We start from the raw sequence: 16,012 nt of genomic DNA, 5'->3' as shown, positions 1-16,012 counted from the left end.
TTTTTAATGATTTTTTTCACCAACATTATACTTTTTAAGTGTATTTATGTTAGGTATATCTAAAAATTAAAAAAATTATTTAAAATATAAAAAAAATTCAGTGAAAACAAAAAAAAAAACATGGAAAACAAAAAATTTTAATTTTCTATAAAGTGAATTTAGAATTCACAAGCCAAACAAGCTGAATTACATTTATTTACTAAAAGTAATTTATTATCTTATATTTTATTTGTGAATTAAATAGGGAAAATTTCAAGTCAATGTAGGGATTGAATTATGAGGTATGTTAGGAATTCTAAATAATTTATCAAATTTTTTATCAAACATTTTACATGGGTGTGGGATCCACACATATGTGAGTTTGTGTGGGTCCTATACTCATGTAAGAGATTTGATAAAAAAAAAAAAATTAGTAAATTATTTGAAATTTATAGCATTTTTCTTGAATTATTACTTTCAAAATAACAATAAAATATATAAATTTTAATTATTAAATTCATAAACTTTTTTATATATAAGTAATAGAAAATGATATTCAAATATAATTAGAAAAAATATAAAAGAAAGTATTACCTTAAATATTTTAATTAATTACTATCCAAAAATTATAATTTTTAGACTTCTGTAACAATATCCATAAGTAATTATTTTTGAAAAGTCAAGCTGAATAGCTGAATAGTAATTTTCTCAATTAAATAAGGTACTGCAACTCACCACCGTTAGATATCGAATTGGTACATCAACGGTCCACAATTAAGTAAAGCATACTCTAGACAGTATCATCACACTCAGGACGGGAGAGAGAGAGAGCGGTCGAGTGGCTCAAACTCAGATAACGAACCACCCCAAATCGGATCCTAACCCTAACCCTAACCCTAGAGGAAGACGACGATAACTGCGCTTTGATCATGGCCTTCGCTTCTCGCCTCTTATCCAAATCGAAACAGGTTCATTCATGCTTTGATTTGATTCAGGGTTTTGAGTTATGATCTGATCTGTTATTTTCTCATATAGATGATCAGATATGGTTGCTTGGGGGATACTAATTTGAATTTGTAAAACGGAATTGTAATTTTGAGGATATAAAGCCCTCTTTGTGCATTATAATTTTGAGGAAATGAAAACAAATTTCAAGTTTGAATACACATTTTTTATTGAATGTGGTGGATTTATGGTTGATTTACAGTGGGACGTAGATTTAAACTTCAGCTGGAATTTACAAGAGATTTGGTTGTCATTTTAATTTTAAAGGGCAAATTACACTTTGATTCTTGTGTCCATTTTGACATTGAATTTATGATATTGTTATAATTTGGTCCAATTGATTATACTCTTAGCATTTTTTTTAATGGAAAATACATGCATAAGTGGCATGTGTCATATTTTTAAGGGTAAAATTATAAATTTACTTAACTCAGTGACCCTCAACCAATTCAATAATCATTTTTTATTATAAAAAAAATGATATTATTAATTGAATCAAATTGACACAAAAATTACAATTAAAGGTCAAAATTGAGCCAATTGAAAGTGTAAGGACTAAAATAACACAAAGAGCAAAATATAAGGATCACCAGTGTAATTTATCCAATTTTAAAATTTGTTTTTTTTTAACAAATGCGTTTGTAGTTTCACTGGTAGTAAAGCCCTAGTTAGAGTCAAATGGGGCAATGCTAAGTCAAGTCATGTCTGGTTTAGTTGGATGAACATGACCAAGCGATGGAATCTATTAAATTGATACGATGGTAATATGTGAGACTATACAATGACAATTTTCAGTTTATATTTTTTGATTATTGAATTATTATTAAGTTATAAATAGGAGAGTGCATATAGAAGAAGCATCATATCCAATTCCCTCTCTACCACCCAATACTGGTGTAAGAATGGGTTTCTTACCATCCAATTATCAACTCACAATATGTATCATGTATTCCCTAATTTTCTGCTTCTCTTCTTCTTCTGCACATCTTTGCCATAATGACGAGAGCACTACTTTGCTCCAATTTAAGCAATCCTTTTCCTTTAATTGCTCTGCTTGCGATTGCTACAGAAATGGTCTATATACTGATAATTGGAAAGAGGGTACAGATTGTTGTGCATGGGATGGGGTCACATGTGATAACACCACTGCTCATGTCACTGGCCTCGACCTCAATTGTAAGTGCCTATATGGTACCATCCATCCAAACAGCAGCCTCTTCAATCTTGTTCACCTTCAACACCTCGACCTTTCTTACAACAACTTCAATCACTCTCAAATTCTACCTTCATTTGGCCGTTTCACAAATTTGACCCATCTTCGCCTCCGTTACTCCAATCTTTTTGGCCCAATACAATCATCAGAAGAAGAAGTCTGGCAAGGGAATAACTTCTCCAATAGCATTTTCCACTTACAGAAATTGCAGGCGCTATGGTTAGGCGGTAACAGAGAACTCACAGGTAAACTTCCAAGTTTTATTAACGGAACTCTTCGGCACCTTATGTCGTTGGATCTCTCTTTTACATGTTTCACCGGAGAGCTACCTAATTCCATCGGCCAACCTGAGTACTTGGAGGTCCTATTGCTCTTTCACTGCAATTTCTTTGGTACCATTCCGACATCGCTTATATAGCGATCCCGGGTTTACCCTTGTTATACCATGATCCGGACATGTGTCCGTGGATGTTGGTAGTTGTTTATTATTTTGTTTACATCCTTTTACTTCGTATTTGAGTTATAGGATGTGTTGGGCGGATTTGTTTCAGGTTGGTTGAGTTTAGAAACCAAAACTAGTTGCCCAGATTTTTGGCCTGTACGCTCGAGCGGAGGTGTTGGCGCTCGAGCGTAGATTACATCCATCCAGTATCTTGTTGTGCAGTGTTGTGAGCTCGAGCGTATGGTTGGGAGCTCGAGCGGAGGTCTGGTTCTGCAAAAGTGCTGAGCGAGTGCATTCTGCGCTCGAGCGGGAGGTTGGCCGCTCGAGCGGAAGTCTGAGAGTGGCCGCTCGAGCGGGGTGTTTTACGCTCGAGCGGAGACCTGGGTTAAAGTCCCGAATTTGTGACTCTTTAAATCACTTTTTCACTTTCTCTTCTCTCTCTTACTTTTCCAAAATCACCATTGTTGAGCCTCTCACTCTAGACTCTACCTTCTCTCTAGGTTTTGATCTAGTAGGAGTGATTTACTCACCTTTGGCCTTTACAAAAAGGTTGTTGATCGTCGAGGGCTTCATTTTAATCTGAAAATCTCGGGTTTTGGAGCACGTTGGGTTTTGTCGTCTTCTCCTTTGGGACTTCGAAATTGAGGTAGGGATATCCTACTCCTCTCTATGGGTTTTGTCTTTAAATTTTGGTATTTTGAGATGTTGGGCTTGGTTTAGTAATTTTGTGAAAGATTGGGACTTTTGTGTAATTTTACAAAAGTTGGGGTTTTATTCATAATAAACCTAGATGCATGTTTGGCATAGAAAATGGAATGATTGTTGAATCATTGATGAAAATGGGACCTAAGGGTTGAAATGGTAATTATGGAAAATGGCCTAATTACATTGTTTAATTAATTGGGATAATTAATTGGTGAGAAATGAGGAAATGAAATGTTGATTGAATATCCATTTGTGCATTTATTTTCTGTTTTAGAAATAACTGCTTTGGGCTATCGGTGGAGGATAGTCGAGATTGTTGTAGACAATGCATGATGATTAGGTAAACGGAAACTAATCAATGGAATGTGTCATGGAACCTGACGGTTGATAGAATACATTAATTATGTGTATTGTGTGATTGTATATAGAACCAATGTGTTTATATACGTTATGTGTAGAGGAGGAGATAGGGGATGTACTCCGCGGTTTAGGGGAAGATAGGGGATGTACCTCTAAACCGGATAGGTATTGGGAGGAGATAGGGGATGAACTCCGTAGACAGAGCTCATATGCTTGTCTAGAGAAGTGAAGATAGAGCTCATATGCTTATCTTTGTGAAGTGTGGATATAGCTTGTATGCTTATCTGTGGATATTGTTGATATACATATCTGTTGTAGAGTGTGGATACAGCTTGTATGCTTATCTGAGGATATTGTTGATTTACATATCTGTTGAGAATGTGGGTATAGCTTTTATGCTTATCTGAATGTGAGATATAGTTTTTATACATATCTGTGGAAATGATGATAGAGCTAGCATGCTTATCTGTTGAAAAAGGGAAAATGAAAAGTAATTGGGACTTGTAAGTCGTTGACATAAATATGTAATTTATGTGATTGTATCAGTGTTGACCAACTATCAATTGCTAATGTTTTAGTCATTGTCCATGGTTGGTTTAGTGTATTTCTACTGGGCTGTGGCTCACCCTATATGGGAATATCATTTTCAGGTACAGGAAGCATGCCACCTCCAAGGACATAGCTTGGGAGGCTAGAGGCGGACATAGTGTAGTTGTTTTACTTTTGATGTATTACGTGTAACTTCAAGCCAAGGGCTTAATGTGTAAACGAGTTAGTATTCTTTTGTTGAAACCAAGTGTTAACTTGGAAAGCTGTAAGCCCGTAGGGCATTTTGTTTTGATGTTAACATGTAATACTTATGTAATGAAACTCAATGAAATAAAGGAATGTGGTTAGTTTAATGTTATTATTTTGAGGGCGTTACAACTTGGTATCAGAGCGTACCGGGTTCGAATACTTTGGGTACGTGGGAAGTGATTAGTATCACAATGGGTTTGTCTCGCTTGATAGAGATTTAGATATAGTATCATATGCTATGGGCTTAAGTGATAACATGTTTATGTGACTATGTGGGTATGGGATTTAATTTCTGGGATATTGATTGGATCCTTGAGTTTCTGGGAGTCTTGTTGGAAAAGCACTTGATCAATGCTGTTTCTAACCGGAACTCTAGTAACGCCTCGGGACTATTATTATCCGGAAATGAAGTTCGTAAGTGCTTATGTGTTTATGTGCTTATGTGGAGTGAATTACACTTGTCCATGCATTAGGACGTGAGTGTTTAGTTTCGGCACACCTATGAATGTGCTAACGTTCTGTGTTGCCTTTATTAGGATGTCAGGACGAGGAAGAGGTGCTAGGCGTGGTAGACCTGCGAGGCAGGAAGCACCGTTACAGGGTGAGATTCCGGCAGTGCAGGAGGGGGTTGGGCAGGCCACTGTGGCCGAGCCAGTGGGTCAGCAGGCTATGGGTGCCTTGGCCAGAGAGATAGCAGGAGCTTTGGGTATTCTTAGAGCTGGGAATCAGGCAGCTGAGACAGGGCCTTCCTTCTTGAAGAGGGAGTTCTTTCGGTGTAATCCGGACGAATTTATCGGGGATCCTAAAGAGCCGCTTAAGGCAGATGAATGGCTCGAACAGACAACGAAGACGTTTGAGATGCTTGGCATCGAGGACGGAGCACTGAAAGTGACCTTGGCATCCTTCCAACTGAAGGGAGATGCGGGTCAATGGTGGAAGTACGAGAAAGCTCGTGTTGGTGGTACTTGGGAGGCGTTTATAAATGCTTTTCAGGAGAGGTTTTTGTCTGCAGTAGCAAGGGAGAAGCTGAGAGATCAGTTTAGCCGGCTTAATCAGCAGGGCTTGTCAGTGGCCGAGTTTGAGGCTACTTTTACCAGTCTGTCTAGGTTTGCACCTGAACTGGTGGCGTCTGAGGAACGCCGTTGCTATGAGTTTGAGCGGAAGTTGAGGCGGGGCCTCAAGTTGAGAGTTGGTGGGTCTTATATCCGAGAGTATAGACACCTAGTGGACGCTGCAGCTCATATGGAGCTTATGATGCAGGAGGAGGATGAGGGTCAGAGAGGCTCCAAGAGGAGCCAGGATAGTCAGAGTGATGGTAGGAGGCAGAGGGGTTATAACCCTCAGCAGTCTCAGGGTGCAGTCTCTAGATCGACCTTTCCAGTGCCGAGTGTAGGCTCGGGGAGAGGCAGTCAGGGGGAAATCACTTGTTACAAGTGTGGCCAGCTGGGTCACAAGGTATCTGTTTGCCCGCAGAAGGGTGGGAGTCAGAAAGCTGCTTCTTCTTCTTCAGCTAGATCGCCGAGTCAGAGTTTGGGCAGGGGCCAGCTCTTGACTTGTTATCAGTGTGGACAACCTGGGCACATGAAGAGGTTTTGCCCACAGTTGAGTGCCACTTCGGGAGCGTCTGGTTCTAGGCAGACGCAGGGTTTTCAGCCAGCTCAGTCTGTGCAGGCCTCGAGGGCCAATCCGGGAGTTTCGTCATCCCAGTCTGTGCAGCAGTCTTTTGCTCCGAGAGGTGAGCAGGTAGACCAAGGGCCTACGGGGCGCGTGTATGCTGTTACCGCGCAGGATTTAGTACCGGCTCCATCAGTAGTGAGAGGTACTTTTCTGTTTTGCAACTCGGTTGCTAATGTGTTGATAGACACGGGTGCATCTCATTCTTTTGTATCTGCTGCATTTGCATCTGTTTTGGAATTGGAGTTAGCACAGTTAGCATCTCCTATTTGTGTGGTATCGCCTTTGGGTGGTGAGTTGATTCTGAAACAGGGTGTTAGAGGATGTGATATAGAGGTCGCCGATTATAGGCTTCCTTTTCCGTTTGTTGTCATGCGCATGAAGGGTTTTGATGTTATTTTGGGTATGGACTGGTTATCGTCATACCGGGCTGTTATTGATTGCTACCGCCAGAGGGTTACATTATGTACCTTGAGCGGGGAGTGGTTCCATTTCTTGGGAGACCGGGTTGGTAGTGTTTTGCCACCGGGGTATGATTCGCGAGGGCGAAGTGAGCTTAGTAGTCTACTTGCTAGCTTTGAGAGTAGTAAGTGTGATGAGACACTGATTGTGTTGCCGAGGGTGGTTTGTGAGTATTCGGATGTTTTTCCCGAAGATCTTGTTAGTTTGCCACCTCACCGAGAGATAGAGTTCTCTATTGATTTAGTGCCTGGTACGGCGCCGATTTCTATGGCACCTTACCGTTTTGCTCCAGCAGAGTTGGTTGAGTTGAAAGTTCAGCTCCAGGAATTGCTAGATAAGGGCTTTGTTCGCCCTAGTGTTTCACCGTGGGGAGCACCGGCCCTCTTGTTAAAAAGAAAGATGGTGCCTTGAGATTGTGTATAGACTACCGGAAGTTGAATCGGGCTACGGTTAAAAATAAGTACCCTATGCCCCGTATAGATGATTTGTTTGACCAGTTGAAGGGTTCCCGTTGTTTCTCTAAGATAGACTTGAGATCGGGTTACCATCAGTTGAGGGTCAGGGAGGAAGATATTCCTAAGACGGCATTCCGTACGCGGTATGGCCATTATGAGTTTCTGGTGATGCCATTTGGGCTTACCAATGCACCGGCAGTCTTTATGGACTTGATGAACCGGATTTTCCGGGAGTTCTTAGACCGATTTGTGGTTGTTTTCGTGGACGATATCCTTATCTATTCGTCTTCTGAGGAGGAGCACGAGGCACACTTGAGAGTGGTGCTTGAGTTACTTAGAGCCCATAGGCTGTATGCCAAGTTTGGGAAGTGTGAGTTCTGGCTGAGGGAAGTCAAATTCTTAGGCCACGTGGTATCCGGAGAAGGGGTGTCTGTTGATACATCCAAGGTTGAGGCAGTGCAAGATTGGGCACAGCCTAAGAGTGTGTTTGAGATCCGTAGTTTTCTGGGATTAGCTGGGTATTACCGTCGGTTTGTGAAAGATTTCTCCAGGTTAGCGTCACCGTTGACTAGACTGACTCGGAAGGGAGTCAAGTTTGTGTGGAGTGAGGCTTGTGAAAAGTCGTTCCAAGAGTTGAAAGTTAGATTGACCACCGCTCCGGTATTGATTATTCCGGAGAGAGGGTTGGGTTATGCGGTTTATTGTGATGCCTCACGAGAGGGTTTGGGTTGTGTGTTGATGCAAGAGGGGAAAGTGGTAGCTTATGGCTCACGTCAGTTGAAAATACACGAGAAGAATTACCCCACACACGACCTAGAGTTAGCAGCAGTGATCTTTGCCTTGAAAATCTGGAGGCACTACCTTTATGGTGAGAAGTTCGAGGTGTTCTCGGACCACAAGAGTTTGAAGTATCTGTTTACCCAGAGAGACTTGAATTTGAGGCAGAGGAGATGGATGGAGTTCATCGAAGACTATGATTTTGAGTTACATTATCATCCGGGAAAGGCCAATGTTGTGGCCGATGCCCTTAGTAGGAAATCCATTAGTGATGTTGCTAGTATAGCCATCCGGGAATGGGAGATGTTAGGAGCACTTGGCGAGTTTGATTTGCTACTGGGCGAATCTGTTGAGGCTGCGGCCTTGTTTTCTGTCGTGGTGCAGCCTACACTTGTGATTAGAGTGTTAGAGGCACAGAGAGGTGACCTTGAGGTAGAATCCATCCGAGAGAAGATCTTTAGTGGGAAAGTTGAGAAGGGTTTGACGGTGTATCCCGACCTGAGTGTGAGATACCGAGACCGTTTGTTTGTACCGGAGTCTTGCCGAGAGGAAGTACTCCGAGAGTTTCATCATTCGCGCCTTGCGGTGCATCCGGGAGGTACTAAGATGTATCAGGATTTGGGTCGCCAATTTTGGTGGCGGGGTATGAAGAGAGATGTGGCTGTTTTCGTATCGAAGTGCCTTACTTGCCAGCAAGTGAAGGCCGAGCATCAGAGGCCAGCGGGTTTGTTGCAACCCTTGCCTATTGCCGAGTGGAAGTGGGAGCATGTCACTATGGACTTCGTTGTAGGTCTTCCGAGGACTCAGCGGGGTAGTGATGCTATTTGGGTGGTTGTAGACCGGTTGACTAAGTCGGCGCACTTTATTCCTATGCGCGTGAGAGATTCGGTAGATCACCTTGCCGATTTGTATATTCGGGATGTAGTGAGATTGCACGGGGTCCCAGTGACGATCGTCTCAGATAGAGATCCTCGTTTTACTGCCAGGTTGTGGCAGAGTTTGCAGAGTGCCTTGGGCACTAAGTTGACCTTTAGTACGGCCTATCATCCTCAGACTGATGGGCAGTCCGAGCGTACTATTCAGATCCTCGAGGATATGCTTCGGGGTTGTGTCTTGGACTTCAGTGGGACGTGGGAGAGGCACTTGCCATTGGTAGAGTTTGCCTACAACAATAGTTTTCAGTCTAGCATCGGTATGGCACCGTTTGAGGCCTTGTATGGCCGACCGTGTAGGTCTCCAGTTTGTTGGGCCGAGGTGGGTGATGCACCTTTGTTGGGTCCGGAGTTGGTTAGGGAGACGACGGAGAAAGTTGAGCTTATTCGTAGGAGGCTTGTTACAGCCCAGAGTCGACAAAAGAGTTATGCCGACCGTAGGAGGAGGCCTTTGGCGTTTGAGGTAGGTGATCATGTCTTTCTGAAGATATCACCTAGGCGAGGCCTGATGAGGTTTGGGAAGAGTGGGAAGTTATCCCCTCGGTTTATAGGTCCTTTTGAGATCCTTGAGAGGATAGGTGAGGTTGCTTATCGGTTAGCCTTACCGCCGCAGTTGTCCGGAGTGCATGATGTGTTTCATGTGAGTATGCTTCGGAAGTATGAGCCAGATCCATCACATGTGTTGGATTGGACTGATTTAGAGGTAGATGAGGATGCCTCGTATGAGGAGAGACCGGTACGGGTCTTGGATAGGCGGGATCAGATCCTGCGTGGCAAGACCATTCCTTTGGTAAAAGTCTTGTGGAAACATCACGGAGTGGAGGAAGCCACTTGGGAACGTGAATTGGAAGTCCGAGAGAAATATCCGGACTTGTTTGTTGTTATGTAATCTTGTATTTAAATTTTACATTATGTTGAACTTAAGAGCTTTTATATATGTTTTAAGTTGTGAAACATTGAAAATGTTTTGGTTATTGGAAGTATGTTTTGGAACTTGCCTCTTATGGAAGTTGAAAGTGACATTATATGCGTTAAATATATTGTTGAAATTGGAAGGATAGTGCATAATGTTGATGCATGTTGAAAATACATATGTTGTTTACATATTGTGATATGTCTCTTGTTAAAGGGATGGGTTGACCGGTAATGGGTCGAATTGTTGAATGTTAAATTGTAACATTGTCTAAAAAGAAGGAAAACTTGTTTTGAAAACTTGTGCTTAATTTCGGGGGCGAAATTCTTTAAGGGGGGGAGGTTATAGCGATCCCGGGTTTACCCTTGTTATACCATGATCCGGACATGTGTCCGTGGATGTTGGTAGTTGTTTATTATTTTGTTTACATCCTTTTACTTCGTATTTGAGTTATAGGATGTGTTGGGCGGATTTGTTTCAGGTTGGTTGAGTTTAGAAACCAAAACTAGTTGCCCAGATTTTTGGCCTGTACGCTCGAGCGGAGGTGTTGGCGCTCGAGCGTAGATTACATCCATCCAGTATCTTGTTGTGCAGTGTCGTGAGCTCGAGCGTATGGTTGGGAGCTCGAGCGGAGGTCTGGTTCTGCAAAAGTGCTGAGCGAGTGCATTCTGCGCTCGAGCGGGAGGTTGGCCGCTCGAGCGGAAGTCTGAGAGTGGCCGCTCGAGCGGGGTGTTTTACGCTCGAGCGGAGACCTGGGTTAAAGTCCCGAATTTGTGACTCTTTAAATCACTTTTTCACTTTCTCTTCTCTCTCTTACTTTTCCAAAATCACCATTGTTGAGCCTCTCACTCTAGACTCTACCTTCTCTCTAGGTTTTGATCTAGTAGGAGTGATTTACTCACCTTTGGCCTTTACAAAAAGGTTGTTGATCGTCGAGGGCTTCATTTTAATCTGAAAATCTCGGGTTTTGGAGCACGTTGGGTTTTGTCGTCTTCTCCTTTGGGACTTCGAAATTGAGGTAGGGATATCCTACTCCTCTCTATGGGTTTTGTCTTTAAATTTTGGTATTTTGAGATGTTGGGCTTGGTTTAGTAATTTTGTGAAAGATTGGGACTTTTGTGTAATTTTACAAAAGTTGGGGTTTTATTCATAATAAACCTAGATGCATGTTTGGCATAGAAAATGGAATGATTGTTGAATCATTGATGAAAATGGGACCTAAGGGTTGAAATGGTAATTATGGAAAATGGCCTAATTACATTGTTTAATTAATTGGGATAATTAATTGGTGAGAAATGAGGAAATGAAATGTTGATTGAATATCCATTTGTGCATTTATTTTCTGTTTTAGAAATAACTGCTTTGGGCTATCGGTGGAGGATAGTCGAGATTGTTGTAGACAATGCATGATGATTAGGTAAACGGAAACTAATCAATGGAATGTGTCATGGAACCTGACGGTTGATAGAATACATTAATTATGTGTATTGTGTGATTGTATATAGAACCAATGTGTTTATATACGTTATGTGTAGAGGAGGAGATAGGGGATGTACTCCGCGGTTTAGGGGAAGATAGGGGATGTACCTCTAAACCGGATAGGTATTGGGAGGAGATAGGGGATGAACTCCGTAGACAGAGCTCATATGCTTGTCTAGAGAAGTGAAGATAGAGCTCATATGCTTATCTTTGTGAAGTGTGGATATAGCTTGTATGCTTATCTGTGGATATTGTTGATATACATATCTGTTGTAGAGTGTGGATACAGCTTGTATGCTTATCTGAGGATATTGTTGATTTACATATCTGTTGAGAATGTGGGTATAGCTTTTATGCTTATCTGAATGTGAGATATAGTTTTTATACATATCTGTGGAAATGATGATAGAGCTAGCATGCTTATCTGTTGAAAAAGGGAAAATGAAAAGTAATTGGGACTTGTAAGTCGTTGACATAAATATGTAATTTATGTGATTGTATCAGTGTTGACCAACTATCAATTGCTAATGTTTTAGTCATTGTCCATGGTTGGTTTAGTGTATTTCTACTGGGCTGTGGCTCACCCTATATGGGAATATCATTTTCAGGTACAGGAAGCATGCCACCTCCAAGGACATAGCTTGGGAGGCTAGAGGCGGACATAGTGTAGTTGTTTTACTTTTGATGTATTACGTGTAACTTCAAGCCAAGGGCTTAATGTGTAAACGAGTTAGTATTCTTTTGTTGAAACCAAGTGTTAACTTGGAAAGCTGTAAGCCCGTAGGGCATTTTGTTTTGATGTTAACATGTAATACTTATGTAATGAAACTCAATGAAATAAAGGAATGTGGTTAGTTTAATGTTATTATTTTGAGGGCGTTACAGCTTACAAACCTCACACGATTAATTTGGCTTGATCTTTCATACAACAATTTTGAAGGCCCAATTCCTCAACTTTTTTCCAACTTCTCGCAACTTCAATCTATAGATTTCTCATACAATCAACTAACAGGTCCCATTCCATCATCAATAACTGGCCTTCCAAATCTACACTATCTAGGTTTAGGCAGTAACTCAATCAATGGGACAATACCTTCTTCCTTGTTTCATCTTGCCAACTTCTCGCAACTTCGTTCTATAGATTTCTCAAACAATCAACTAACAGGTCCCATTCCATCATCAATAACTGGCCTTCCAAATCTACAGTCTCTATATTTAGGCAGTAACTCAATCAATGGGAGAATACCTCCTTCCTTGTTTCATCTTGTGAACCTTACCTATCTTGATCTTTTGTCAAATAATTTAAGCGAAACTGTTGAGCTGGACTCGTTTGCAAAGCTTGAATATTTGGATTCTTTGGATCTTTCAAACAGTGGTCTATCATTGACCACCACCAACTCCACTCCCTCCTCTTTCCGAAACATTAGGACATTACGATTGTCGTCTTGCAACATAAATAAAATTTCTGAATTTCTGAAAACCCGAATGGAATTGCTGGAGGTGCTAGACCTTTCGAACAACCACCTAAATGAAGAACTCAATACACTCTGCAATCTTCATTCTCTTAAAACTCTCGATCTGTCCAATAACCAATTGACCGGATTAATTCCTACCTGTTTGGGGAACTTCAATGGAAATTTAACCTGGTTAAATTTGCAAAGAAACAATTTCCATGGTAGCATCCCTCAAACACTTGGATATGCAAGCATGTTACAGGAACTTGACATTAGCCCCAATGGATTGCAAGGGGTGCTTCCAAGATCATTGGCAAATTGCACGAACCTAGAAATTTTAAATCTGGGTCATAATTTCATAGAAGATGCTTTTCCATTTTGGTTGGAGAACCTGCCCCAATTGAAGATTATTGTCTTGCGAGATAATAAATTCCATGGTCCCATAGAGCAACCAAGGAAGAGATTAGCCTTCACCAATTTACATATCATTGACATGTCTCACAATGAATTTACAGGCAATTTACCATCAGAATACTTTGAGAGCATGCATTCAATGATGATGGATTATGAAGACAAATCCTCCTTAAATTATATGGGCGTTGGTTATGGTTATTATTCAGTAACCATAATGAATAAAGGACTGGAAATGACACTCGTAAGGATCATCACCATCTTCAAAGCTGTTGATTTCTCGCACAACAAGTTTGATGGAAAGATTCCCATATCTATTGGAAGACTCAAAGCCCTCTGTGTCCTAAATTTTTCAAGAAATGGTTTCACAGGTCCGATTCCATTGTCCTTGTCGAATCTAACTGAGCTTGAGTCCTTGGATCTATCCCAAAACAAGCTCTCTGGTGAGATACCTCAACAACTAGCAAGCTTGACATTCCTTGAAGTTTTTGATGTTTCACAAAATAATCTAACTGGGATTATACCACGAGGCCGGCAGTTTGAAACATTTTCAAACACTTCATATGAGGGAAATCTAGGCTTATGCGGGTTTCCATTGTCAAAGAATTGTGGGAATGTCCAAATAGCAGAATCACCAACTTTACCATCCTCATTTAGCCACAATTTTAAGTTCAAATTTGATGGCTTTGGTTGGGAAGCTGTGTTGATGGGATATGGGTGTGGCGTATTGCTTGGTTTGTTGATTGGAAATTGCATTATTCGAAGGAAAGAAAAATGGCTCGTAAGGATTCTTGGTGTAAAAATGTGTCAACATGGGAAGAGATCAAAGAAGGTTTAGATGAAGATAGCTCATACAAAGTCAATTATAAATTGTTTGTAGTAAACATATTGTGTATTCTAATAAATTGGAGAAGTATTTGAAGGTTGCAATGCAAGGTAAAGCTATAGCGCAATTCCCTCACTGTGTCTTCTTTTGCCAATGCAAGTATTGGTTTGTAATCTCCAATGAACGACAACATGTGGAAGAAACATTTGTAATTTTTTTGTTTCATAGAGATGCAACAATCTTATCCTATATACTCTGACTCATTAATACAATATATTGTTATATATGTTTGTGTGTATAATGTATAAGAATATAAATGGAAGTTAGTTTCTGATGCAAACAGAAAAAATGGCCACTTGAACTTTTTTTTTTTTTGGTTATAAGGCCACTCAAACTTCGTACAAAACAACTTAAGTCTTGTATTTACTCAATCATTAAATTGGCGTGGAACACATTTGGAGTAAGGAGAAAATATACTATCAAAATGATCAGATTATGCCCTTATTGCGATCTTTGAAGTAGCACACTTCTTGACGATTTCTTTTGTTGATTAACAATTGATTTGTTGTTTTTGTTATGCATCTCTCTTCACTAATAGCCTTTTATGCGCCGTAGTTTCAACTGTAATTTCCCATCAACTATGTTTCAATTTGACTTATGATATGCATATCTAAGTTGTATTCATTTTCATTTTTCTTGTCTTTTTTCTTTTGCCTTTCCTAAATATTCACATTTTGGAACTTAGAAAGTGTTAAGAAGGTAGTTAGTGTCATAAGTTAATAGTTACCTTAACTTTTCCCTTTTTTTTCTACCCTAGTGGACAATTTATCTGCCTCTTTAACATTATCAGCCACTGTGTACTTTCGTTAACTATGATAGCCTTTTGGCTGGCCAAGTCACCGAATAACTTTTTTTAAAGGTAAATTATATCGTTGGTCTATCTAGTATGAGTAAAGTTTTGGTTTGGTCCTCATAATTTCAATTTGAACTTTATATTTCTAATTTTGTTACAATCTAATCATTCTATTACACACCGTTGAAATTTTATATGCAAAACTACCACATGCAACACGCATGAGATTCTTAGCAATTTCAACACAAGAAAAGAAATTGAATAAACTATACCAACGGTCTCTATTGTATCTTTTGAATTCCACTTTACTCTCTTTAGTTGTGCACGGGTTGTTTTTCTATCCAAAAAATAAAAGGGGCATGACAAGCGGATAATATTGCAACAAAAATAAAAGTATGGGATTTAAATGTTCAAATTAAGACTATGGAGATTAAGTGAAAATTAATTCGCTTAAACTATAGAGATTAATGGTGTAATTTATCTTCTTTCTTTGTCCTTCTAGTTGAATTTTTTGAAATTTTATCAACTGATACACCATATATTTAACTCATTCAATTGGACTCTACCCTCACATAACACACATTTTAACACACTCTTTAACACATCCATGAGAACACCAATTTACACTCTAAATTAATAGGCACTAAGCACTTAACACACAAACTTAACATCTCTATTGGAGATGCTATAAGAGAACTCCTATAGAGCACAATAGTAGTAGACATGTTAGTTGCGTCTATTTTATATAGTCTATAGACCACAAATTTGACTCCAGCATTCCATAATAGGTACCTAAGAGTTCAAACAAGTTAACTTATCAATCTTTCGACACAAACACAAATATAACACGATCGAATAATATGAGTATTAAACAGGTTAAGTTAGTGTTAAATTTATAAGGGTACTTACGTGTAGATCCTAATAAATAGACTTATTGTCTAATAGATCCTATGAAAAAATTGTCATAAAAAAAATCACTAATTATAAGTTTTAGCGACAATTAATAAAAATCATGACAAAAAAAGTCACTAATTGTAAATTTTTAGCGACATATATAAAAAATTGTCACAAATTATTTTTAGCGACAATTTTACTAAGACTTATTTTCAATAGGACTTGATGGAAATTAAGTCCAACTATTAGGACCTATTGGTAGTTTACCCAAACTTATATAGCACGAAATTGATATAGATAACTTGTTTAATAAATAATTATTTACATATTTCAATGTTATTTCTACTAAAAGGTACCATGACATTTTTGAATTGCTTATA

At 39.7% G+C, this 16,012-nt stretch overlaps 1 protein-coding gene across 1 annotated transcript; it reads left to right on the top strand.

Moving 5' to 3' along the window:
* Window positions 1-731: 731 nt before the first annotated feature.
* Window positions 732-14,171, top strand: LOC114266810 (receptor-like protein 6). Its single transcript, XM_082896983.1, has 2 exons — window positions 732-2,605; window positions 12,070-14,171. Exons 1-2 carry the CDS (start codon window positions 1,887-1,889, stop codon window positions 13,895-13,897), a joined length of 2,547 nt encoding a protein of 848 aa, XP_082753109.1. The 5' UTR covers window positions 732-1,886; the 3' UTR covers window positions 13,898-14,171.
* The last annotated feature ends 1,841 nt before the right edge of the window (window positions 14,172-16,012 follow it).

Source organism: Camellia sinensis, chromosome 12 (assembly GCF_055761805.1).
Source record: "Camellia sinensis isolate YWXY chromosome 12, ASM5576180v1, whole genome shotgun sequence".
Lineage (NCBI taxonomy): Eukaryota > Viridiplantae > Streptophyta > Magnoliopsida > Ericales > Theaceae > Camellia > Camellia sinensis.
The sequence above is the reverse complement of the archived record's forward strand: the minus strand, read 5'-3'. Positions and strand labels throughout refer to the sequence as shown.